Below are 25493 nucleotides of genomic sequence, written 5' to 3' on the forward strand. Positions count from 1 at the left end.
ACCCCAGTTCTCACAACTTGTACCCGGATTTCCCAGGTCGAGAGAGTGGAACTACCACAGTGCAACGACTTTTCCATTTCTGTCAATGTCAGATACGACAGACAACCACCATACTGTACATTCCGTGCGTTGTCTGTGCCGACAAGCACGCGAAACTCGACTAAATGGGTGAGGGTGCGCCACACTTCACGAAAGCCCAACAACCTGCTCCGTCAGCCATCACGAGTCCCTGCTTAACAACTAACCCCGCTCCCAAATTGGCCATACCAATAACTTGTTTTGCGCAGAACTACAGCGAAAGCAAGCCCTCCAGCATCACGATGAACTTCCCCAAGCTGCTTCACTCCTCGCTCTCACACTGTTCTTGCTCGGTGTTAATCACCTGCATGCCAGCCAGCGATCAGGAACCAAAAGCAAACGGGAGAAAAACCTGCAGATGCTGGGAATCCAAGCGACACACACAAAACGCTGGAGGAACTCAGCAGGCACCTATAGAAAAGGGTGACCAGTCGCCGTTTTGGATCGAGATCCTTCAGCAGGACTGCAGAAAAAAGCCCCGCCCCTCGGGGTGGCCCCCACCATCCATCCATCCCACGTGTTGTTGTCGGCGCGGAAGCCCCGCCCCACAGTGGCCACGCCCCCAGCCCACGATCTGTTGTCGGCGCGGAAGCCCCGCCCCACGGTGGCCACGCCCCCAGCCCACGTGCTGATGTTGCCGCGGAGGCCCCGCCCTCAGGCTGCCCATCAGAGACGAGTCCCCGCCTGCTTCCGGCTGAGTTTTGGCGCGAGCGGTAACCGGTAAACGGCTGGGATGATGTCGAGACCTGAGTCCGGGCCTGTAACGGGACTGATGCTGGCGTGGCCTCGGACTGCCGAGGCTCTGGCCGCGCTGCAGCGTATGTTGCAGTGCTCGAGTTGGTAACTGCTGTTTGTGCACTTTGGACGGAGCTGGGTCGGGCTGGGGACTGCGGGATGATGAGTCCGGCTGCTGACCCTGACTGAACGGACCGGAGAGTGGGGGGCGCTGGGAATCACTGACTGACCAGAGGGACACGGGGTCACTAGGTGGACCGGGGAGGTGAGGGGACGGGGGCGTCACTGGCCAGACTGAGGTGGCGGGTTATGGTTTAAGGGATGGGTGGGGTGATCACCTAGTGGCTAGGACTGACTATACTGGAGAGGGAATGACCGGACATGGGGGCGAAGGACATTGAGCACCCAAGACAGAACAGTCAGTTTATGTATGTTCGGTTGGATTAATGCTAGCCCCTGCATGGTGTCATTGTCGTAAGTGGATCTGGTAATTCCACACAGGTCCTCAATGCACTGATTCCTGATAAACAAGGCTTTATGTGTTGTGCTCACACTGGTATTTCTCTGATTTAGTTAGAAGGTATATTTCTCATCGCCCTTTTGCATGAATAAAGTTTATCTTTTAATTGATTGTATGTAGCTGAGTGACTTTCTACTCGGTTCAGAAGTGGCTCTTACCTAGTCGATTCAATCTAGGCAGCAATCCACACAATCTGAGTCAGTGTCTGAAGATGCAAGCAGCCCCAAGGCACCACTAAGCAAGTTTCATAAACACAAGAGATTCTGCAGATGTTTGAAATATTGAGCAATGCATACAGACGGTTGGAGGACCTCAACAAGTCAGCTAGCGTCTATGGCGGGGAATCAACAGTTGATGTTTTGGGCGGAGACCCTTTAGCAGGCCTGATGAAGGTTCACTGACTGAAAGATCAACTGTATATACCCTTCTTGGATGCTGCCTAATATGCTGAGTTCCTGTAGCATTTTATTTGTGTAAAGCTATGTTCCATGCCGTCTCAAGGATGAATGTTAAAATCAGTGCTGCCTCATTTTTTGATGGATGTAAAAGATTTCTGTATAACTGATAATCTGGGGCCCTTGGGACTTTGGAGTTGGACTATTAAATTTTCCAGACTATTGGATATCACTCCCATTAATACAACAAAAGATTGATTCACCTTTATTGCTGCACTTTAATATAATAAATTTTCCTGTGAATGAGTTTAAAGTGTGTGGGAATGTTGAGGCCGCAGCCAGGAAAGCACACTTCTTCAGAAAGCTAAGGAAATTCAGAATCAGGTTTATTATCACCGGCATGTGACGTGAAATTTATTAACTTAGCAGCAGGTCAAGGCAATACATAATATTAAAAAACAAAATAATAATTAAAAAATAAGTTAATCAATTGTAGCATATGTATATTGAATGGATTAAAAATCATGCAAACAACAGAAATAGTGTTCATGGGTTCATTATCTATTTAGGAAATGGATGGCATAGGGGAAATAGCTGTCCCTGAATCACTGTGTGTGCCTACAGGCTTCTGCACCTCCTACCTGATGGTAATAGTGAGAAAAGGGCATGTCCTCGGTGCTGGAGGTCCTTAATAATGGACACTGCCTTTCTGAGACATCGCTCCTTGAAGATGTCCTGGGTATTTTGTAGGCTAGTACAAAGAGCTGACTGAATTTACAACCCTCTGCAGCTTCTTTCGGTCCTGTGCAGTAGCCCCCACTCCCTCAAACCAGACAGAGATGCAGCCTGTCAGAATGCTGTCCTCAGTACACCTGTAGAAGTTTTTAAAGTTTTATTTGTTGACATATCAAATCTCTTCAAACTCCTAGTGAAGTATAGCTGCTGTCTTCTTTATAACTGCATCGATATATTGGGACCAGGTTAGGTCTTCAGAGATCTTGACACTCTCTCCACTTCTGATCCCTTTAGTGAGGATTAGTATGTGTTCCTTCGTCTGAATGATGTTGAGTGCCAGGTTGTTGTTGCAACACCACTCCACTAGTTGGCGTATCTCACTCCTGTATGCCCTCTTGTCACCAGCTCAGCATGTCCCTTGTTATTTTTAACAAATGCACCAGAGAAAGCAACTTATCCAAATGCATCATAGCTTGCTATTGTAATTGCTGTCTGCACAGGTCCATAAGAAATTGCACAGATGTGAACACAGCCCAGTTATTGAAACCATCCACCCCACCATTGTCTCTTACTACATTTTGCACTGTTTCAGGAAAGCAGCCCATGTATATTCAAGGACCTCTCCCATGATGGCTATTTTTCCCCCTCTCCCATTGGGCAGAAAACAAAAAAGCTTGAAGTCACGTGCCACCAGACTTGAGGATGACTTCAACTCTGCTGTTGTCAGACTCTTCAGTGGATGTTTATGTGCTCTATGCTATGCTGTTGATCTCCCAGTCTATTTCTTCGTGGCCTTTGCACTTTATTTGTTTAGTTGCACCACACTTTCTCTGTAGCTATAACACTATATTCTTCTTTCTGTTTTTATTGCTACCTCAAATGAACTAATGTGTGGTTTGATCTGTCTGGGTGGCATGCAAGCAAAAGCTTTTCACTATTTCTTGCTACATGTGACAGTAATAAACCAGTGTTTCAAGTGGATGGGGAAGTCTCACAGTGTATAGTGTTACTTTTCTTAAGGTTAGATGCTTTTGTCCAGTTATCCTAGTCCATTTGGCAAAGTCAAAAGAAGCAACCCAGATAGCCTGGTCATTATCTTGTTAAGTGCATAAAGTTGTAATGAGATTTCTTTTCTGTTCTTTGTATGTTTCCAGTTTTAATTTTGCATAAGTGTTTGTTTACAGAGAAAAAAAATACATATGATTTTCTGTTAAACAAGCTTTTGATTATTGTGTTTCTGTATTTTAGTAACAATCTGCTGCAGGAGCCAGTCTGTCTTGGAGGTTGTGAGCATGTGTTTTGCCGGTAAGAAAATACACTGAGTGCACTGTCAAAAACTAACCACTGGTGAATAAACTTACTTGGAAAGAATATTGATTTTTTTAAAAAGTTACCATAAGCATAAAATGCCATTGCCTTAAGATTAGTGCATAGCTCTGCAATCCTGACATGTCCAACCTATAGTGCTTGATGTTTAAATAACAGTGGGAGGAAGGTGGTGATTCCATAAACATCTATTCTGAGAGTTCAGTTCTTACATCAGAGACTTTGGCACAGATTTCCAGGTTGACATTTAAGTACAGTGCTAAGGGAGTGTGGCACTTCTGCTGGCGTCTTCAGAATGTCAAGCTGATGAGACTGAGCTTGGACTGTTCTGCAGTGTTAGAGATTGCGAAATGACCTGATCCAAGTATATAAAATCATGAGAGGCATAGAGAAGGTAGAGAGTATTTTCCCAGAGTAGAACTGTCAAATTCTAGACAGCATAGTTTTAAGGAGAGAGGGGTGAAGTTTAGAACATAGAACATTACGGTAGGCCCTCCTCCTACAAATTTGAGCCATCCTTTTAATCTGCTCTTAATATCAATCTAACCCTTCTCCCCCACATAACCAATCATTTTTCTATCATCAGTGTGCCTATTTAAGAGTCTTTTAAATATCCCCAAGATTTCTGCCTCTACCACGGTCCTTGGCAGGGGGTTCCACACACCAGCCACTCTTTTTAAAAAAATACAACTTGCCTGTGACATCCCTCCTGTACTTACTTCCAATCATCCATCATATTAACCATTTCTGCCCTGGGGAAAAAGTGTTTTGCTGTCCATTCAATTTAAAGGGGCTTTATGTGGCACATTTTCTTGTCCAGCACTAAGTGCCTGGAAAGCACTGCCAGGAGAAGTAATAGAAGTAGATACATTAACAGTATTTAAGAGGCAATTGGGAAGACACATGAACAGGCAGGGAATTGACAGAAATAGACTATATACAGTTTACATTGACTTAGATATTGTGGCACAATGGGCTTTTCCTATGCAGTACTGTTCTTGGTACCGAGTTCATGGTATGGTATTGAAGAACGGTAATCAGGCCAATATTTGTACTTGATTCATAATTGTGTACATGTTATCTGATCTTTATTGCATTGCTGTGTGTAGTAGTTGGTTAGGTGTTAATTGGCTGCCATACCTTTTACAGTGTTGTAGTGTTACAGTGTTTAGAATCAGATTCAGATTAAAATCACCAACATGTGTTATGAAACTTGTTCTGCGGCAGTAATGCATTAAGATATGACAAATTGCCCAGGGAATAGGGCAATGGGCTAAGCTCACATCCTTGAAGTCCTTCAGTGTTGATTGTCAGTGAGGAGGAGATGCTCTTTCTAATCTGCACTGACTGTTCTCCTGATGAGGAAGTCAAGTATCCACTAGCAGAGTTGGGTAATTCACTATGAAGCATTTTGCACTATCTTGAAAGGGACATTAGAGAAGTTATATAAATGGAAATCTGTTATCCCCATCCATGGCGACAGCAAGGACGAGTGCTTGAGTAGGCTGAAATATTTCAAAGCACCTTCAGTCAGAAATGTTGAATGGATGGTCCTTCTCGACCTCCTTAACTCCCTCATTACAGTTGACAGTTTTTAGCCAATTCGATGCGACCTTTGAGAACTGCGGGTTATATGGTCTGGAGCATAAACAAAGTGCAGGAGAAACTTTGTGGATTGAGCAGCCTCTGAAAGCAAATGGATAGTCATTGTTTTGGATTAAGACCTTGCGTAAGGAATTAGTGTGTAGAGGTCAGTTTGGAGGGGTGAATTGAGACAGGCAGATGATAGGTGGTCGGTAGATGTAAGCAACCAGCGAATTATGAGAAATTGGTCCTGCAGAAAGCAGAAGGGGGTGGGAAAGGGAAGGCATGACTGGTGGTGGGATCACGTTGCAGCTAGTGGAAAGGGCAACGAATAATATGGTGGATGAAAAGTGAAGACTGAGGGAATTCTATCTCTCTTCTGGGAAATGGAGAAATGTGAGTGAGGGCTTCATCAACCATGGAAGAGGGAAAGGCGTGTTCCCTGAGAAAAGACATTTCCATTGTCCTGGAACAGAAAGCCTTATCTTAAAATATGTGGCAAAGATTGAAAAAAAAATGAGAGAAAAGAAAGGTATCCTTGCAAATAGGCAAGATATTGTGAAGGTAGCTGTGGGAGTGGTGGGTCTGTTGGAAATGCCAGTGAATAGTTTGTCTTCTGCAATGGAGACAGAGAGACCCAGAAAAGGAGGAGATACCAGAAATGATCCAAGTGAATTTGAGGGTAGAATGGAAGTTCAAGTGTAGGTAGTAAAATTGACAAACTCCTCAGGAATGCAAGAATTGAATTGACTATTTTTCTTACATTCTTCTCATACATGAATAAAAATCTTTACGTTACGTCTCCATCTAAATGTGCAATGTGCAATTTATTGTTATTTGTAATAAATAGTATGTACAACAGGGCAGTCAATATAACATAGAAATACAATTGTATCAGCATGAATTATTTAGTCTGATGGCCTGGTGGGAGAAGCTGTCCCCGGAGCCTGTTGGTCCTGGCTTTTATGCTGGTATTGTTACCCCGATTGTAGAAGCTGGAACAGTTTGTGATTGGGATGAATTGGGTCCCCAATGATCCTCAGCACCCTTTTTATACACCTGTCTTTGTAAATGTCCTGAATAGTGGGAAGTTCACATCTACAGATGTGCTGGGCTGTCCGCACCACTGTCTGCAGAGTCCTGCAATTGAGGGAATTATGGTTCCCATACCAGGCAGTGATGCAGCCAGTCGGGATGCTCTTAATTGTGCCTCTGTAGAAAGTCCTTAAGATCTGCGGACTCATGCCAGAATTCTTCAACCATCTGAAGTGAAAGAGACGCTGATGTGCTTTTTTCACCATGCAGCCGCTATGTGCAGACCACGCAAGATCTTTGGTGATGTGTATGCCGAAGAACTTAAGCCCATTTCTCCAAATTTGACACCAAAAACTCCTTAAAATTGAGGATGGCAAGGAGAGGGGGTTATGGAAAAAAGGTGTGAGGATCAGTAAATTGTCATATCAAACAATGAATTGTACAACATACAAGGGAGCTGGAGGAAAGTAGGTTAGACAGCATCTGGGGGGAAATGGACAGTTGACATTTTGGGTCAAGAGCCTTCATCTGGTCTCAAGTTTCAAGGATACTGTTGTTGTCTGGTTATCACAGAATCAGATCATTGTTGCAGTTCTGTAGAGTTTAGGATTTTTAAGCTTGGATGGTTGCAAACAGATGAAAGTGGCAAATCTTCTGAATATTTTGTTCCGGGCTAATTTAGAATTTAGCTGGTCTATCAATCAGTGAACTAAATTTATTTTTCTGTAAATGCATGTAGATGAGTACTTCACTAAAACTGACATTTTGCAAGACTGTACTATTATATTTTCAAGCAGCTTTCTTTACTGCTCTGCTGTCCTTGTACTGTTCATTAGCATGCCTTGTGCAACCTTACAGAGTAAAAATAATCGTCCATCAATGTAGTCCAATCACAAACAAACAAGAGAAAATCTGCAGATGCTGCAAATCCAAGCAACACACACAAAATGCTGGAGGAACTCAGCAAGCCAAGTAGCATCAATGGAAAAGTATATAATCTATGTTTCAGGCTGAGATCCTTTATCAGGACAGGAGAGAAAAAAAATGAGAAGTCAGAGTTAGAGGGTGGCAGGGAGGGGAGAAAGAAACATGAGGTGATAGGTGAAACTGGGAGGGGGTTGTGAAGTAAAGAACTGGGAAATTGATTGGTGAAAGAGATCTGGGGCTGGAGAAGGGGGAATCTGATAGGAGAGGACAGAAGGCCATGGAAGAAAGGGGGAGCAGAGGGAGGTGATGGGCAGGTAAGGAGCTAAGCTGAGAGAGGGAAATGGGTAAATGTGAATGGAGTGGAGGCTTTACTCGAAGTGTGAGAAATCAACATTCATGCTATCAGGTTGGAGGCTACCCAGACGGAATATCAGATGTTGCTCGTCCAACCTGAGTTTGGCCTCATTGCAATATACAGGAGGCCTTGTTGGGAGCACTGGATAGAGTAGATGACCCCAACATACTTGCAGATGAAGTGTCGCTCACCTGGAAGGACTGTTTGGAGCCCTGATTGGTAGTGAGGGAGGACGTGTAGGGGCAGGTGCAGCACTCGTTCTGCTTGCAAAGATGTCCTCAGAAGGAGATCAGAGGGGAGGGACAAATGGCCAGGGGAGTTGCATAGGGAGCAATCCCCGCAGAAAGCAGAAAGTGGTGGGGGGGGTGGGGGAGGGAAAGATATGCTCGGTAGTGGGATCCCATTGGAGATGCCAAAATTGGAGAATTGTGTGTTGAATGTGGAGGCTGGTGGGGTGGTAGGTGAGGTCATGAGGAACCCTATCCCTGGTGGGGTGGTGGGAGGATGGGCTGAGGGCAGACATGTGCAAAAAGGAAGAAATGCAGGTGAGGGCAGTGTTAATGCTGCAGGAAGGGAAGCTCCTTTCTTTAAAGGAGGAGGACATCAACTTCATTCTGGAATGAAAAGCCTCCCCCTGAAAGCTGATGCAAAGGAGAAGGAGGATTTGAGAGAGGGAATTGCATTTTTACAAGTACCAGGGTGGGAAGAGGTGTAGTCCAGATGGCTCTGAGAGTAAGTGGATTTATAATAGACATATTATGATAGACAGCTCAGTAGGTAAGCTGTCTTCAGAGATAGAGGCAGAGATCGAGAAAGGGGAGGGAGATGTCAGAAATGTATTCTTAACACTTTGTTTTTTCTTTTTATTGTTGATATATTGCTTAGCTTTGTTAATCAGTTATTTGCTAACTTAATTCCTTATTGTATATAATGACATATTGACTTAATGTATCTTTTTTTGTTCATCTTCAATAATAATTAATAAAAAGATTTTAAAATGAAGGAAGGAGCACCAATGCAGTTGTTGATGTAGTGTCAGAAAAGTTGGGGAGTGACACCAGTGTGGGCTTTGAACATAGGCTGTTCCACGTAGCCAACAAAAAGGCAGGCATAGCTGGGACCCATGTGGCTACACCTTTTGTTTGAAGGAAGTGGGAGGAACCAAAGGAGAAATTATTGAGACTGTGGACAAGTTCCACTGTATGGAAGAGAGTGGTGGTGGAGGGGAACTGGTTGGGTCTGGTGAACTGAAAGAAATGGAGAGCTTTAAGGCTTTCCTGGTGGGGGATGGAAGTGTATAGGGATTGGCCGTCCATAGCGAAAGGGAGATGCTCTACCAGGGAACTAGAAGTGTCATGGATATAGGTAGGAATGGACTGAACTGGGGGGGAGGGGGGAACTAAATTGAGTCGCGATATGCAGATATGGGGCAGGAACAAGCAGAAACAGTGGGTCTACCTGGACAGGAAGATTTATGAATCTTGGGTAGGTGGTAGAAACGAGAGGTGTGGAGTAAGGGAACTATGAGGTAGGTGGCAATGGATGGGAGATCCCCAGAGTTAATAAGGTTGGTGATGGTGTGGGAGACAATGGCCTGATGCTCCTTAGTGGGATCCTGTTGGGTTAATTAAGACGAGGTGTCTGACAGTTGTCACCAGGCCTTGGTAACGTAGAGATCAGTCCACCAGACTACTATAGCACCCCCTTTATCTGTGGGTTTGATGGTGAGGTTAGGATTAGTGTGGAGAGAATGGAGAGCAGAGCTTTTGGAAGGAGTGAGGTTGGAATTGGAGAAAGAAGTGGAGAGGTCGAGATGGTTCATGACCGGTTGGTAGTTGGCAATGATAAGATCTAGGGCAGACAGGAGATTAGGTTGGGGTGTCCAGGGAGAGCAGGAGGGTTGAAGATAGGAGAAGGTGTCATCAGTGTGGGGTGTAGAGCCCTTGCTGAAGAAGTAGGCACAGAGGCGGAGGCAGCGGAAGAAGAGCTCAGTGTCATGGCAGAGTTGGTCTCACTGAGGTGTGGGAGCATGGGGACAAAGGTGAGGGCGTGCTGTCACATGACATGATTGCTATACGTATTCCAATGACCTGCAAATGCACAAAGGTGAGGCCCTTACAGAGGACAGAATGTTCTGAGACCGGTTGTAAAAGGATCTATAAAGCAAAATAACTTGAGAACCCGTGTCAAGTATGGCTCTAGCATAAATACATTCAATCCATATAGATAGACCTTGGTCCTACTAAATCTTCGGGAAAAATGTTTTGTACTTTAATATTTCCCTTGCTACGCTGATAGGAACATATCCTCTCTGAAACACCAGCCCATTGCTTTACTACATCCCTCTCTAATTTTACCTCTTCGCTGTTTGATTAACCGCTGATTTACTTTCCAAAGACTTTCCTGTCCTTCACAATCCCACTTGAAATGTCCATCTTTTTCCACAGATGTAACTGAAAATACTGATAGCTTTCCTGGTCAAGGGATGCCGCTGTAGTGGCATTTGCCTTGTTATGTCCCACCAGTGGATCTGGCTTCTTATTGATCTTGTCATGCTTGATGGTAGCACCAACTGATATAAGTCGGAATACCTTGGCCCTCAGATCTTTCATGACATCCTGCAAAACCCTCACTTTTGTGGCGTCAGGGGTTGCCTTAGCAAGAGAAGCTACTACTGAGGACTTTGCCCTGCTGATGGAGGCCCCCCACTTCTCCATTGTGTTTTCCTCCTCTTTGGCTTCTCTGAGTAACTTGGTAAAAGATGGAGGAGGGTACATTTGCAGGTCATTGGAATACGTATAGCAATCATGTCATGTGACAGCACGCCCTTCACAACTTGCACCATCCTCAAGCAATTTCTCTCAGATACTTGAATGCCCCCTTGGTGGCACAAACAATGTAGCAGCTTCTCCAACCTGAATATGTAGGCAGACAACTTCTCTCCTTCCTCCTGGAATGTGTGTCTAAACTTCATTCTATGATTGGCTGCACTTCCATCTGTGCCAAAAGCATCTTCCAGAGCTTGCAGCTAATTAGCTAAGGTGGCTAATGGATTTTCTGCATTGAGGAACCTCACTATATCAGCCGCAGGGCCCTTTAAGCTCTCTACCAAGCTCAGTTTAATACCATGCACAAAGCTGTCAAGGGAAGGTACCTTTAATTGAGAATTTTAGATGTTAAGGTTGGTTTGTAAAAAAAATGAGAAGTTCTTTTTAGTTTCTTGAAGTCTTTATCATAATATCAGAACAATGGGACTGATCACCTGCTGTTCTAAGATTTTTGATTCTATGCACCATTGAGCAGGAGTATGCTACCAGCTGGTTGCATCTACAGTATAAGAAATAAAAAGCTTTATTAACCTTCTTACCAGCAGATATTTTGTCCTATTGATTTAGTTGGGTTCTTTACGTACTCTTAAGTTCACTAGTGTGGTTCAGCAGGTTCATTGGAAAATGTGTGACTGATTTTGCTCCTTTTGGGCTCCATGAGGCAGTGCAGAAATCTCACAATCAATGCTCCATTGAGTGAAAGCTGTGCTGCATATCTGCTTGGGAATTGTCTGGTTGTGGACTGATCTTCCATGGATCTCAGTGGAAGATGTACCCAAAGGTTTTGGAGAAAATATAATTTGACAGCCAGCCTGTCCTTTCCACATCCACAGGACTCTCGTTCACTTGATTACCAATCTCCCTTGAAACTCATTGTTATAAACCTTGAAACCTCTTATGAATTTAGAGACTGAAGCCTGAAAACCCATATGTTAAACTCCATAGCATGTGGCTTATGCTGGAAATATCTAGCAAGTCTAATAATGTCTGAAATGGAAGAGTACATCTTTGAAATGTTAAACAAAACTATTCTTGTATTCCTTTCCTACTGCACCATCTGTTGTGGTTGCTGACTGGCATAAAATTGTTTATTTTGATTTGATTTATAATATTTGGTGTTCTGCATTATAATTTTTTTGTAAATCTTGAGAGAATCACAGTATTGTGGTTTATACAGCCATTTTCTGAAACGCTTTTATCAATGACATTTGCTTTTCTTCCTGTTTTCTCTTTTTTATCCACTTTCATCAGTTTTGTAAAATTATTAAAACATCAATTTTTTTGTTGAAATTTGGATTAATGATTGGTCAGCCATGAATCCCAAGAGCCACTGTGCTCAAGGAGGAGGCTCCTTAGATATTGAAGCAGTCTGCACAAAATGCTGCAGGACGTGGATAATATCCACTGATAAATGGCAGGTAACAATCATGCCAGACAATGACTATCCAACAAGAGAAAATCCCACTATCACTGTCTGGCATTCAAAAGTGTTACCATCACTGATTACAATCCCCGTACCAACCCCCTACCCTCCCTCAATATCTGGTTGCAGGGAGGGTGCCATTGGCCAGAAAGTGAACAGGAGTAGCCCTTTACACAATGTGGCTACAAGATCAAGTTAGACGCTCAAAATTCTGTGACAAGTAGCTCAACTCCTAACTCCCCAAAGCTTGAGAGTGGCATGGTAGTGTAGCAGTGATCTGTAAGATGGGGTTCAATTCCTGCCGTTGTCTGTAAGGAGTTTGTGTGCTCTCCCTGTTTCCTCCACTTGGTCCATTTCCTCCCTCATTCCAAAGTGTGTACAGGTTAGGGTTAGTAAGTTTTGAGCATATTATGTTGGTGCCAGCAACGTGATGACTCTTACAGGCCATCCCCAACACATCTCAAACTTCGTTGGTCATTGATGCAAGCAATGCATATCACTGTATGTTTTCATGTTTTGATGTCCATGTGACAAATGAAGCTAATCTTCATTTACTTAGCTTGTCCAGAGTGTGTTGGAGTGATCTCTATTTACCCAGATGTGTGTGGCTTCAACATTACCTAAAAACAAAGAAAGAAAATGACATCGTACGGATATATCAGCCTGCTGGTTAGGCACCCCCATCCATAACCATTCGCTTACTCCATGATCCAGAGTACAGTAGCAGCAGTTTGCATCATTGCTAAAAACACTACCATCGAGTCTTCTTACATGGTACCTTACACACAGACCTCTCTACAAGTTAGAAGGGCAAAAAGCATGGGAACAACACCATGTGAAAAGTTATCTTCAAGCCAACCTGATTTGGAAATGTGTTGCTGTTCTTTTACCATCCCCCTGTCAAAGTCCTAAAATTTTTGAAATGTTGGTGTCCTTGCCACTGCCAAGTTTCTACATTTAAAAATAAAGAAATATTCTCAGTGAAGTACCGTTCATGGCCTTGGAATATCAGAAGATACTTTACTGCCAATGAAGTGCTTTAGAAGTATAGACTGTTGCAGAGTAGGAATGTTATATTGATGTTGACAGATGACTGATCTGTGGAATTATCTGGGATGTAGTCATTTAATATTTTTTTGTTTTGTCACAGCTGTAGTTGGCCAGTATAGGTCAGGGAAAGTAAGTTTGATTGATGGTTCTGTCTTGGCAATCTTTTAAACAGGATGTGAAATCAATTGTCTGACATTTTTTTTGATGGTCACAGTGATTGTTGCTGAGGAAAGGCATTTGATGTATCCTGCATAAAGACCCTGAAGTCCCCCTTCCACAGCAAAGGTCAAGGTGTTCTCTTCTTTTGGCATTGGATGTTGGCAGCAGTGGCAGTTCATTGTATCGGTGTGGCATGAAGCTGAAAATGTGACTTCATATATTGGAGAAAATAAAGTAACATTCATTTTGCTATATTGATGAGAGAAGCTGGTAGGAATGGTAATTAGGTTTGCTTTAGAAAACACTTGTGAAGCAGTCTATAGAATTATAGACCCCAGAGAATAACTTGTACTGCTCAAAATGTGTCTTAATTATGAAAGTAAGTCATCACTCAGCTGCTTTTTGAAACTAAATATTAATTATAATGCCTTTGCTAAGAAATGTAATATGACCTTTGTTAGTAAATATTCATGCTGCTGACTGGAGGAGTTCATATAGGTAGGCCATTCCTGCTTGCTTCACTGGGGGTTGGGGGAAATTCAGTTGGTCATTATTACTTACATTAAGTTGTATAGAAGTCAATTATTTTCCACTACACATCAATGTTGAAATGGTTGCATGTGAAACTTCAAAATAATTTAGAGTTAAATGAGAGGTTAGGTCAAAGAGGCCTTTCTTAATACAGTAATAATTGGCAGTAATGTTTTTAGCAATTAAAGTTAATTCTAGTACAGGCAGTTGTGTATACACCCACACACGTGAAATGTCTTCTGAATACTCCAATATCACTGAAAGGACAGCTTTAAATAGTTCATTAGATCTTGAAAATGCTGTTTATTTCTTTTTGCTCCCTTTTTTCTGCCTTATTTTCTATCTGATTTTCCTGTGTAAATGCACAAGTGCACAAACCTTCCTCCCCTTCAAATGCAGCTTATCAGCATGTTTATGAAGAAGTCTGCTCAGAGAGGTCTCTTCTGTCATTTATAAAAACCTAATGTAATCAAGCCATATCAATGCGATTTTATTAAAGCTCTGTCATGTTTGACACATTCACTGGAATTCTTCAAGGATGTAAGAAGTAAAGTCAATAGAGGGGAAACTTGTAGGTGTAGTGTATTTGGCTCTTCAAAAGATATTTGACAAGGGGCTGTATGCTGGTACATGTGATTAAGATTTTTATTACAGGGAGAAGTGTTTTATCATGGTTGTGATGTGGTTATCACATAGAAGTGAGATTGTCAGAATAAATGGGTCTTTATTTTAGATTGAAGGATGCAAGCATTGGAGTGCCCTGAGGATTAGTTCTTGGCTCTGGTTGTTTGCTATTTATATTGATGTGGGGCAGGGAGTAATGTGTAAGGTATTCATTGTCACAGAAATAGGTGAGAGGGACAAGCTTCACTGAGGATATTTGGATTCTTAATAGAAGTAGATTACATGAGTGGGCAAAAACTTGGCCAATGGAGTTTAACATGGAAAAGATTGAAGTCAGCAGTGAGAGTAATTGAAAGAAAATTGTTGAAATGGAGTGGAACTGCAAGTGAGTAGAGTTCAAAAGGATCTATTATTGCTATGAGTTACTAAAATAAAAGGCAAGTACAGCAAATTGGAGACCAAATGACATATTGACATTATTACAGGACAGTTTGAGTTTAGAAATATTGTTACATTTGTGCAGTAATGTTAGTCACATCACACGGTATACTATGTACAGTTCTGGTTCATTTAAAAATGATATACGTACTAACTTTGGAGGCAAATCAAGATGTATTGATTAGGCGAAGTTCTATGAAGAAAGGATTGTCCTATCAAGATTGGTTAAGTAAATTGGATTTAGAGTTATTGATGGTGGTCTACCCTTACTGTTTTCTTGCATGTGCAAGTTTCAAGCATTTTATGGTTTTCTTTTAAATATGTTCAGCATTTGCAGTGTTCTTTTCAATTTCATTCGGTTTGTTTCCAGTCTTTTGGGCAGTTTTGAGTAAAGTCAAAGTGTCCTCACTTGTACTAAGAGAATGGCTGTAAGACTAATGGCCCTGAAGCATGTAGAGTAGCTTTTGGGTAAAATTAAGTTGCTTGACTCTACTTTCACATGGTGAAAGATGGCTTGATATGATTTTTGGAAAAGGACAGGTAAAGAAAATAATAAGCTAATGATCTGATGAAGAGCAGTAATTGTTTACATACCAATGGAAGTCTGTACTGTTTTACAGTGTTTGCGTTGCTGATTCTGTTGGGAATGGCTGTCCAGTATGTCATGCTCCAGCGTGGGTGAGAGATATGCAGCCAAATCGACAGCTGCATAATATTGTCAACCTTTGCAACCAACTTGAAGCTGTCCTCAATAACAAGGACTTGGCAGGTAAGGCTTTGACTTGAATGCTCTTTCTCATGGTAATCTGATAATAAAGTATATTGAAAAAAAATCTTATTAGTATTGTTTCAAGTTTTTTTACATGCAAATTTCCTCTCGCATTATTTTCTCTTCACAAATTGTAATGCATTAGCATAATAATGTTAAAATATCTAGTTACTTAAAATACCATTTTGAAAATAATCTATTAAATTTGCAACAGTGAGTCTTCTTGGTGTCTGAATGAGTATATCTCACCACTACTCTCTGGAAATTTCAGAGGATATTTGTGTAAATTAGCTGATTTAATTTTGAATAGGGAGGAATAGTTCATTATCCCAATCTGAAGTTCAAATTCTAGATTATTTATTTTTATTTTAACCATATACGCATGTATACTACCAAACGAAACAAGTTCCTCTGGCCCAAGGTACACAATACAATATGTACAACACGCACACAAAGCAAAGTAATATTACCACCAATAAGTTAAACAATAATCAGGAGCATTTACATCACAAATTTAAAAAGTAAACAGTATAAAGCCACTGGCAATTCACACATGGTAAGACCTGGTGGTGGCAGGGAGTTCAGTAGCTTCACGGCTTGGGGAAGAATCTGTTTCCTACCTTATCAGTTCTTGTCCAAATGCTACAGTACCTACTGCCTGGTGGTAGGGGGTCAAAGAGACTGTTGGACGGATAGTAGGGTTCATTGACAATACTAGCAGCTCTGCATATGCAGTGCTCCTGGTAAGTATCTCAGAAGGGTAGAACCCCTCAGCAGTCTTCATGTTCCTTTGTAGGGTCTTGTGGTCAGATGTCTTGCATTTTCCGTATCAGACAATAATGCAACTGGTCAGTACACTCTGAACAGTGCTCCTGTAAAAATTAGTAAAAATGGGGGGAGAGGTTGCAGGGAGGGGAGCCTTGCTTTAATTTCATCAGCAAGTGGAGATGCTGGCTGTGCTTTCTTGTTAAAGAGGTGGTGTTGAGGGACCAGGTGAGATTGTCCATTCTGTGCACTCTCAGAAACTTAATGTAATGAGTAACGATTGGTCAATCTGCACCTTCATAAAGTCCACAATCTTTTCTTTAGTCTTGTCCAGATTGAGACTCAATAAGTTGTGCTCGCTTCATTCCATCAGCCACCTAATCTGTCTTGTCATTGTTGATGAGGGCAATTGCTGTTGTGTCATCAGTAAATTTGATGATCGAGTGGAACTGAATCTAGCAGTGGAGTCATGCATCAGCAGTGTCCTGAGCACGCAGCCCTGGGGTTGCCAGTGCTTAGCATCCTTGAGTTAGAGATGTTTCTACCAACATGGGCAAACTGTCAAGAAGTCCAAGATCCAATTACAGAGAGAGAGGAGCTGAGACACAAAGGTGACAGTTTACATACCAGATTTTGAAGGATGTTCATCTTAAATGCTGAGCTGAAATTGATACACAGCACCTTGGCTTATGAGGCACCATTTCCAGGTAGGACAGGCCGGAGTGGAGTGCAGAGGCTATGATATCCTCAGTGGGCCGATTTGAGTGGTAAGCAAACTGGACAGGATTCAGTGTAGCAGGAAGATGAGATTTAATGTAATCCATAACCAGCTGCTCAAAGAATTTCATTATTGTTGAGGTCAGGGCCATTGGATGGTAGTTGTTGAGGGGAGGTTACTGTTAGCCTCTTGGAAGCCTTCAAGGTGTCTGCCTTGAAGCCTGCAAGGACAGTGGATTGTTCCAGAGATTTCTGTAGATCCTGTATCCTTTCAGGTCTTTGTCCTGCAGGCGGCACTCTTGGGATATTCATTTCTGGTTCCCTCATTATAGGAAGGACGTAGAAGCTTTAGAAAGGGTGCAGAGCAGGCTTACTAAAATGTTGCGTGGATTAGAGAACATAGGTTGAGTGTGCCAAGGCTTTTCACTTGAGCGAAGGAGGATGAGAGGTAATTTGATAGTGGTTACAAGTTGGTAAGAGGTATAGATCAGTGAATAGCCCGAGGCTTTTTCGCAATGGCTAATACATGGGAATATTGGTGGATATTCTAGTTAAGTCTTTTATGTGGAGATAGTGGGTGCATGGAGTGCCCTGCAAGACATGGTTGGAGAAGCAGCTGCATTAGGGGCTTCAAGCAACTCATAGGAAAAATAGGCTATGGAGGAGAGAAGAGTTAGATTGATCGTAGAGCAGGAGTTCTCTACCTGGGGTCCACAGACAGACCCCTTGGTCAGTGGTTGGGGTCCATGGCATAAAAAAGGTATGGAACCCCCATCTTAGAGGATGTTAAAAGGTCAGAACAACATTATGGGCCAAATGGTCTGCACTGCTGATAGACCTGCTGGATAATCTATTTGTATTTTGGCTAACCTTCAAGCATTTCCCTTTATTGACAATCTCTTTAACTGTCCTTTTAATTGAACTCTGTTCTCTTAGCAGCTAGTAAATCAAAGAAAAGTCTCAAGGTCTTTAACGTGCATCTATGTGAGCCTAAGTAGGTGACTATACCAAATACTGTAGATAAAGGGAATCTTGATCAATAGCAGTATTTTTTCCAGGCAACCTGTTACTAGACCCACTGGTGATGAAGGAGTAGCAGTATAAATCTGTCAGGTTGGTTTGTGACACATTGGTACTGGAGTTCCCATGGTCTGCTACTTGGTGGTATACATTATGGATTTAAGAGGTGCTTTGAAAATGGTTCACACTATAACCATGGCGCACAGATAATGGAGAGAGAGACTGCTTAGGGGAGTGGATGAAGTACTAATCAAAGTGCTGACATAACACTTTTCCATGTTAAACTCTGTAGTTCAGTTTTGTCTTGAGTGTTGCCTTGTTGGAGCTGTGCTCATCCTCTTTCCGCAGATGCTGTCCGACTTACCAGGTGTTTTCGGTCTTTCCTGTTTTAATTTTGTGCAGCAAGATTTTTGACTGAAACATTGGTCCTAGTTGTTGTAAATCAGAAGAGTACAGGGCAGATCAAAAACACACCACCCAAGCAGACAGTCAGTAAACAGTGGAGTGCTGCCATTAGGTAGCAGTAAATTTGGCAATGTCACTTTACTGCTTTAACCTGCTTTTCTGCCACCACAATGGGGTTGGGAGTGGGTTTGAGGCAGTTATGGGAGCAAAGCTCTGTCATATGTTACCTACTGCATCCTTCCCATCCCCTGTTTTTAAGCCATTAAAATGTCATTAAGACCATAGTGGCAACATTGGACTCTTCCCAAGATGGTGTGAAAGAACCATTGTGATGTTTTGTGGGCTACGTACGATACTTCTAAATATACTTCTTTTGAATTACTCTCACTGCAATCTGCCGCATATAATTTTCCTTTAAGCAAAGTACTTTTAAATCAACTTAATGAACTGCGGATTTCACAATCTTCTGAAGGACTTGACAGACCAAGCAAGTATGGTGTCTTTAAGCAAATGAATGTTCATCATGGTGGCTGGAAGTGAGGTGGGGGTGGGAGAAACTCCAAGCCAGGCTGAAATGCAGAGCGATGAGCTCTCCGCTACTCATTATCTTGTAGCAAATGTGCAGTCACTTGAGAATAGAATTAAGGACCTGAAGGCAACATTGCTGTTTCGGTTTGAAATGAGAGATAGTTGTGTTCTATGTCTGAGCAAGACGTGGCTTTCTCTCAACACATTGGATACAGCAATCAGACCCAAAGGCTTCTTGATTTACAGAACTGGTGATTCGGAAAAGGTAAAAGATGGAGGTGTGTGTTCTGCATAATTTTGACAGCAGTTTACATACCACCAGTGGCTGATTATAATCAAGGGCTTGAGATACTGCATGATACTGTCTCCCAAGAAACAGTCCATCCTGATGCATTTCGAATCATAGTCAGGTACTTCAAGCAGGCTTGTCTGAAGAAGATCCTGTCCAATTACCATCAGCATTTAACCTGAAGCACCAGAGGTCCCAACACACTAGACCACTGTAATACTAAGATAAGGGATGCTTACCGTTCCATACCCTGACTGCATTTTGGTAAATCTGATCACTTGGCTATCCTCCTACCCTCCTACAGGCAGAGACTAAAGAGCAAAGCTCCAGAGATTAGGACAACAAAGAGGTAGTTATGGGAGGCAGAAGAGCGGTTTCGAGTTTGAAGCTGGGCCATGTTCAAGAAATCATCTGTGGATCCATGAATGAATACACCATGATTGTCATGGACTTTATTAAAGCAGCTGTAGGTGAGTGTGTCCCCTCAAAATCATTCAGACTGAAATCAGCTGGGGACCAGATCAGAGGCATTCATGTCTGTTTACCAGGAAAGTTCCAAGAGGTCCAGGTACGATCTCTGGAAAACCATCTCATGGGCAAAGTGGCAGTTCCAGACTAAACTTGAATCAATAAAGGGTGCTAGACAGTTATGGCAGGACTCAAATACTATCACTTCTTATGAAGTTAAATCAATGGTATCGATGATACCAGATCTTCGCTTCCAGATGAGCTCAATGCCTTCTATGCTCGCTTTGACCATCAAAACATGGAGGAGCCATCACAAACTCCCACACCTCCCGATAATTCTTTGACTTCAGTCTCTGAGGTCGACATGCAAGTAGCCTTCAAGAGGCGAACCCATGAATAGCATCTGGCCCAGACAGAGAACCTGAGCAAGTACAGAAACCTGCCCTGATCAACTGGCTGCAGTGTTCACTGAGATCTTTAACCTCTCACTTCAGCAGTATATGGTACTCTCATGCTTCAATTATACTGTGCCTAAGAAGAACGTGGTAATCTGCCTGAATGACTGTTGTCCAGTAGCACTTACATCCACAGCTCCAATGCCGTATTCAAATTTGCTGATGATACAACTGTGTAGGCTGAATCAAAGAAGGTTATCAATCAGCAAATAGAAGTAAGATTGAAATTCTGGCTGAGTAGTGACTTAACAGCAACCTCTTACTTAATGTCAGTAAGACCAAGAAGCTGATTATTGAATTCAGGAGCAGGAAACTAGAGGTCCATGGGCCAGTCCTCATTGGAGGATCAGAGGTAGAGAGGGACAGCACTTTAAATTCCTCGGTGTTACTCTTTCGGTGGACCTGTTCTGGTCCCAGTATGTGTAATTACCACACAAGTACAACAGCATCTCTACCTCCTTAAGAGTTTGAGAAGATTGGGCATGACATCTAAAACTTTGACAAACTTCTGTAGATGTGTAGTGGGGAATATATTGACTGGCTGTATTGCAATCTGGTATGGTAACACCAATGCCCTTGAACATCAGAGGAAAAGCCTCTCAATCATTGAGCACATCTACACAAAATAGTGTTGCAGGAAAGCAGCATTCATCTTCAGGGTCCCCCACCACCCAGGGCATGCTCTCTCCTTGCTGTTGCCATCATGAAGAAAGTACAGGAGTCTCAGGACTCTCACCACCAGGTTTAGTAACAGTTATTACCCCTCACATATAAGGCTCTTGAACTGAATGGGATAACTTCACCTGCCCCATTATTGAAATGTTCCCACAACCTATCGACTCAATTTTAAGGACTCTTCATCTCATGTTCTTGATATTTATTGCTTATTTATTTTCAATTATTTCTTTCCTTTTGTATTTGCCCAGTTTGTTGTCTTTTGCCCACTAATTGAAAGCTCAATTTGGTGTGGTCTTTCATTTATTCTATTATGGACTTATTGAGTATGCCCAGAAGAAAGTGAATCTCAAAGTTGTATATGGTAAGATATATGGTACTTTGATAAATAATTTATTTTTAACTTTGGTTGATCTTTTTGCTGGTTTTCTAATCGCCTTGGTTGCTTATTTGATGAGTAAAAACACTGTCCAGACCTCAGTTAAGTGCTACATGCAGATCTAGTGACCACACTGTTGGAAGGATGTGATCAGGCTGGAAAAGTTGCAAAGGAGATTTACCAAGACATTGGCCAGCTTGGAACATTTTAGTTGTGAGGAAGGACTGGAGAGACTTGGTTTGTTTTCTGTGGAGTTGAAGAGGTTGAGAGGACCTCACTGAAGTACATAAAATAATGAAGAGCTTAGGTAGGGTAGTCCGTAGAAGTCTTTTCCCCTTTATCAGAGTTGAATAAAACTAGAGAACAACTAGGTATAAGAGATTTAGAGTGGATCTGAGAAGAAGTTTTTCCACTCAGAGAGTAGTGAGTTCTTGGAGTGTATTCTTGGAGAGAGTGGTAGCATTTAAGAGGTCAAATAATGACCACTTGGTTTGCCTAGGCATTGAAGGTGTGGGCCACATACTGCATGGTAGAATGAATACAGATAAATCACTGTGGATGTGGAGGGCTAAATGACTTGTTTCCCATGTTGTGCAAATGAAATTGCCAGAGAGAGATACTGGTAGATACAAAGCAACTTCTTCATTCGACAAAACCAGGTACAGCAGACATCATATGGAGATGCTTTCGGTGGAAAGATCTGCTGGCCCAATGTGGGGCTCGATATTAATGTGCTAAACGCAAAGGACAATTCCATATTAACAAAGTATATACAATGCTTTCTTTTGAAACTACATACAAACTTAACACATTCTGATTCGCAACCATCCACCATCTCCGGCATCGTCTGGACTGGGATTCACAACTTTTAGGAGTCCATTGTTCCAAATTAAATCCACAATACATTGTTAAGGAACAGAAGACTGGTAGCCAAAGTCATTTGCCAAATGTAAATGACCAAAATTCACTCTTAATGTCACTGCCATATGACTAAATATCTCGGGCAGGTAGAACTTTCTACTTGAGTATGTCGTTTTGAAGTGGTCATGTGCAAGTGTTATTTTGTTAAAGTTGGATGGCAGAAATTGCAAAAGTTGTTTTAAAATTACTACCTCGTTACTTAAAATACAACTTATGTAACAGATTAAAGTTACTGACAACAGCAATTGCTTGGTTTTTAAATCTGTTGCTTCATATCAGTTTTAAATTACTTAAGCTTTATTGTTCCAGGATCTTGTTCCTCTCACAAACAAGAGAAAATCTGCAGATGCTGTAAATCTGAGCAACACATTCAAAATGCTGCAGGACCTCAGCAGGCCAGGCAGCATCTATGGTAAAAGGTTCAGTCGACGTTTCGGGCTGAAACCCTTCGGTAGGACTGGAGAAAAAAAGCTGAGGAGTAGATTTGAAAGGTAGGGGGAGGGGAGAGAGAAATGCCAGGCGATAGGTGAAACTTGGAGTGGGAGGGATGCAGCAACGAGCTAGGAAGTTGATTGGTGAAAAAGACAGAAGGGCATGGAAAAAAGAAAAAAAGGGGAGGGAAAGGAGCACCGGAGGGAGGCAATGGGCAGGCAAGGAGCTAACATGAGAGAGGGACAAGGGGATGGGAAATGGTGAAGGTTGGGGGGAGGCATTACTGGAAGTTTGAAAAATCGATGTTCATGCCATCAGATTGGAGGCTACCCAAACGGAACATAAGGTATTATTCCTCCAACCTAAGTGTGGCCTTATCCTGACAGTGGAGGAGGCCATGGATGGACATATCGGAAGTTGTGAGAGCCCGTTGGTTTATAATAGACATCGGTGGATAAGCTGTCTCCTGAGATCGAGAAAGGGAAGAGAAATGTCAGAAATGGGCTGGGTGAATTTGAGGGCAGGGTGGAAGTTGGAGGCAAAGTGGATGAAATTGACGAGTTCAGCACGATGTAGCGTGGGAAAAGTGTGGTACAGTCACCAGTATAGGCTTGGAACATGGACTGTTCCACGTAGCCACCAAACAGGCAAACATACCTGGACTATACCTTATCCCACTCTGCTACTTATAAAAATGCCATCTCCTTCTTTCAATTCCTCTGTCTCTGCCACATCTGCTCTCAGGATGAGGCTCTTCATTCTAGAACGAAGGAGATGTCCTCCTTTTTCAAAGAAAGGGCCTTCCCTTTCTCCACCATCAACACTGCCCTCAACTGCATCTCTTCCATTTCACGCACGTCTGCTCTCGCCCCATCCTCCCGCCATGCTACCAGGGATAGGGTTTCTCTCGTTCTCACCTACCACCCCACCAGCCTCCATATCCAGTACGTAATTCTCTAAAACCTCCGCCAGCTCCAACTGGGTCCCATCACCAAACTCGTCTTTCCCTTCCCCCCCACTTTCTGCTTTCCACAGGGGTCGCTCCCTATGCGACTCCCTTGTCCGTTTGTCTCTGCCTCCTGGTACTTATTCTTGCGAGTGGAACATGTGCTATACCTGCCCTTACAGCATCTCACTTACTACCATTCAGGGCCTCAAACAGTCCTTTCAGGTGAGGTGACACTTCACCTGTGAGTCTGTTGGGGTTTTGTATGGTGTTTGATGCTCTGGTGTGGCCTCTTGTATATCAGTGACATCCAATGTAGATTAGGAGACCACTTCGCCAAGCGTCTACGCTCTGCCTGCCAGAATAAATAGGATCGCCTAGTTGCCACCCAATTTAATTCCACTTCCTGTTTACATTCCGATATGTCCATCCACGGACTCCTTCACTGTCAGGGTAAGGCTACACTTAGGTTGGAGGAACAGCACCTTATATTCCGTTTGGGTAGCCTCCAACCTGATGGCATAAACATCGATTTCTCAAACGTCCAGCAAATCCTCCCACCTCTCCCCCCCACCCCCTAACATTCCCCATCCCTTTGTCCTTCTCTCATGTTATCTCCTTGCCCACCCATCATTTCCCTCTGGTGTTCTCTCCCCACCAACCCCCCTTTCTTTTTTCTTCCATGTCCTTCTGTCTCTTTCACCAATCAATTTCCTAGCTCTTTATTTCATCTCTCCTCCTCCAAGTTTCGCAAATTGCCTGGTGTTTTTCTCTCTCCTCCCCTCACCTTTCAAATCTACTCCTCAACTTTTTTTCTCCAGTCCTGTAGAAGGGTTTCGGCCTGAAACGTCGACTGCACACTTTTCCATAGATGCTGCCTGACCTGCTGAGTTTCTCCAGCATTTTGTGTGTGTTGCTTTTATTCCTCTCACAACTGTTTTGTATGTCTAACCTGCAGAATGATGAAGATGCTGGGGAGTTGCAGTTGAATGGTTTATTACTGTTGTCTTCATTTCCTTTATTAATGTTTTAGCACTTACGGATATATTGTATCAGACAGTGGTGAATAGCAGGTTTTTGTATTAATGTCATTGGAGTTGATGGGCCATTGTATGAAATTATTGGAAGTATTATGACATCAAGTTTCATTTGACCACACATTAGAAAAGGTTGGATACCAATTGAATCAGAATCATGTTTTATATCACTGTATGTTGTGAAGTAAGTTGTTTTACAGCACAGTACAGTCCAAGACAGAGATTACTATGTTACATAAATAGCGCAATAGATGGACAAGGTAGTGTTCATGGGTTTATGGATATTTTCATTGTTGCCTGTTTCAAGCTGGAGAAGTGTTGTTCATGAAGAATTCATTACATTGACAGCATTAGGTGTGCTTGAAAAGGCTTTTGCCCTGATTTTAACAGGGGTTAAAGAATATTACACCACAGCAAATGATATGAATGACAGAGCTTCCTACAAATAAAATACCCAATATCCTGCCAGATACTTGGTAGAATACTTAGTACCTGACTGCAGGTATGATTGAAATCTCACTGGCAGGAGGATGCAGCCTGAGATTGGTTCTTCATGTTTATTGAGACCGGAGACTGTATTGACTTGGAAATGATAACCAATGCCATCAGGCATCTTCTGTGTTTAGTAAGCAGAGAACGTAGATGATCTGAGGGCTGTGCATTGTTTGGCAATGTGGGACACCTATGCATTGTTTGGCTAAGTGGGAAGCCTTAGGGATACAATCCATCTGCATTTGGCCCTCAGACTGTTTAAGGGAAATATATTATAAAATTATCCTTGGCTTGGCTGCTGAGCTGCAAGTATTGGTGTCATCGGATGGTGATTCTACACTCATCCTAAAACTTGTCAGCTTGAAAGTGGATGAAGGGAAGAAGGTGTCTGGCAATGATCTGACTAATTTAACACACTTCCTCCCACCCAGCAGGCCAATCATTAAGCTCTT

At 42.5% G+C, this 25493-nt stretch overlaps 1 protein-coding gene across 1 annotated transcript in view; it reads left to right on the forward strand.

Moving 5' to 3' along the window:
• Positions 1 to 747: 747 nt before the first annotated feature.
• The window catches only part of bard1 (BRCA1 associated RING domain 1), a 249638-nt gene continuing 224892 nt past the window's right edge, over positions 748 to 25493 (forward strand). The window contains exons 1-3 of the mRNA XM_059967354.1: positions 748 to 918; positions 3712 to 3768; positions 15364 to 15512. Of these exons, the coding sequence (XP_059823337.1) occupies positions 812 to 918; positions 3712 to 3768; positions 15364 to 15512 (313 nt within the window). The 5' untranslated portion in view covers positions 748 to 811. The remainder of the gene's footprint in view (positions 919 to 3711; positions 3769 to 15363; positions 15513 to 25493) is intronic.

This window comes from Hypanus sabinus, chromosome 4 (assembly GCF_030144855.1).
Source record: "Hypanus sabinus isolate sHypSab1 chromosome 4, sHypSab1.hap1, whole genome shotgun sequence".
Taxonomy (NCBI): Eukaryota; Metazoa; Chordata; class Chondrichthyes; order Myliobatiformes; family Dasyatidae; genus Hypanus; species Hypanus sabinus.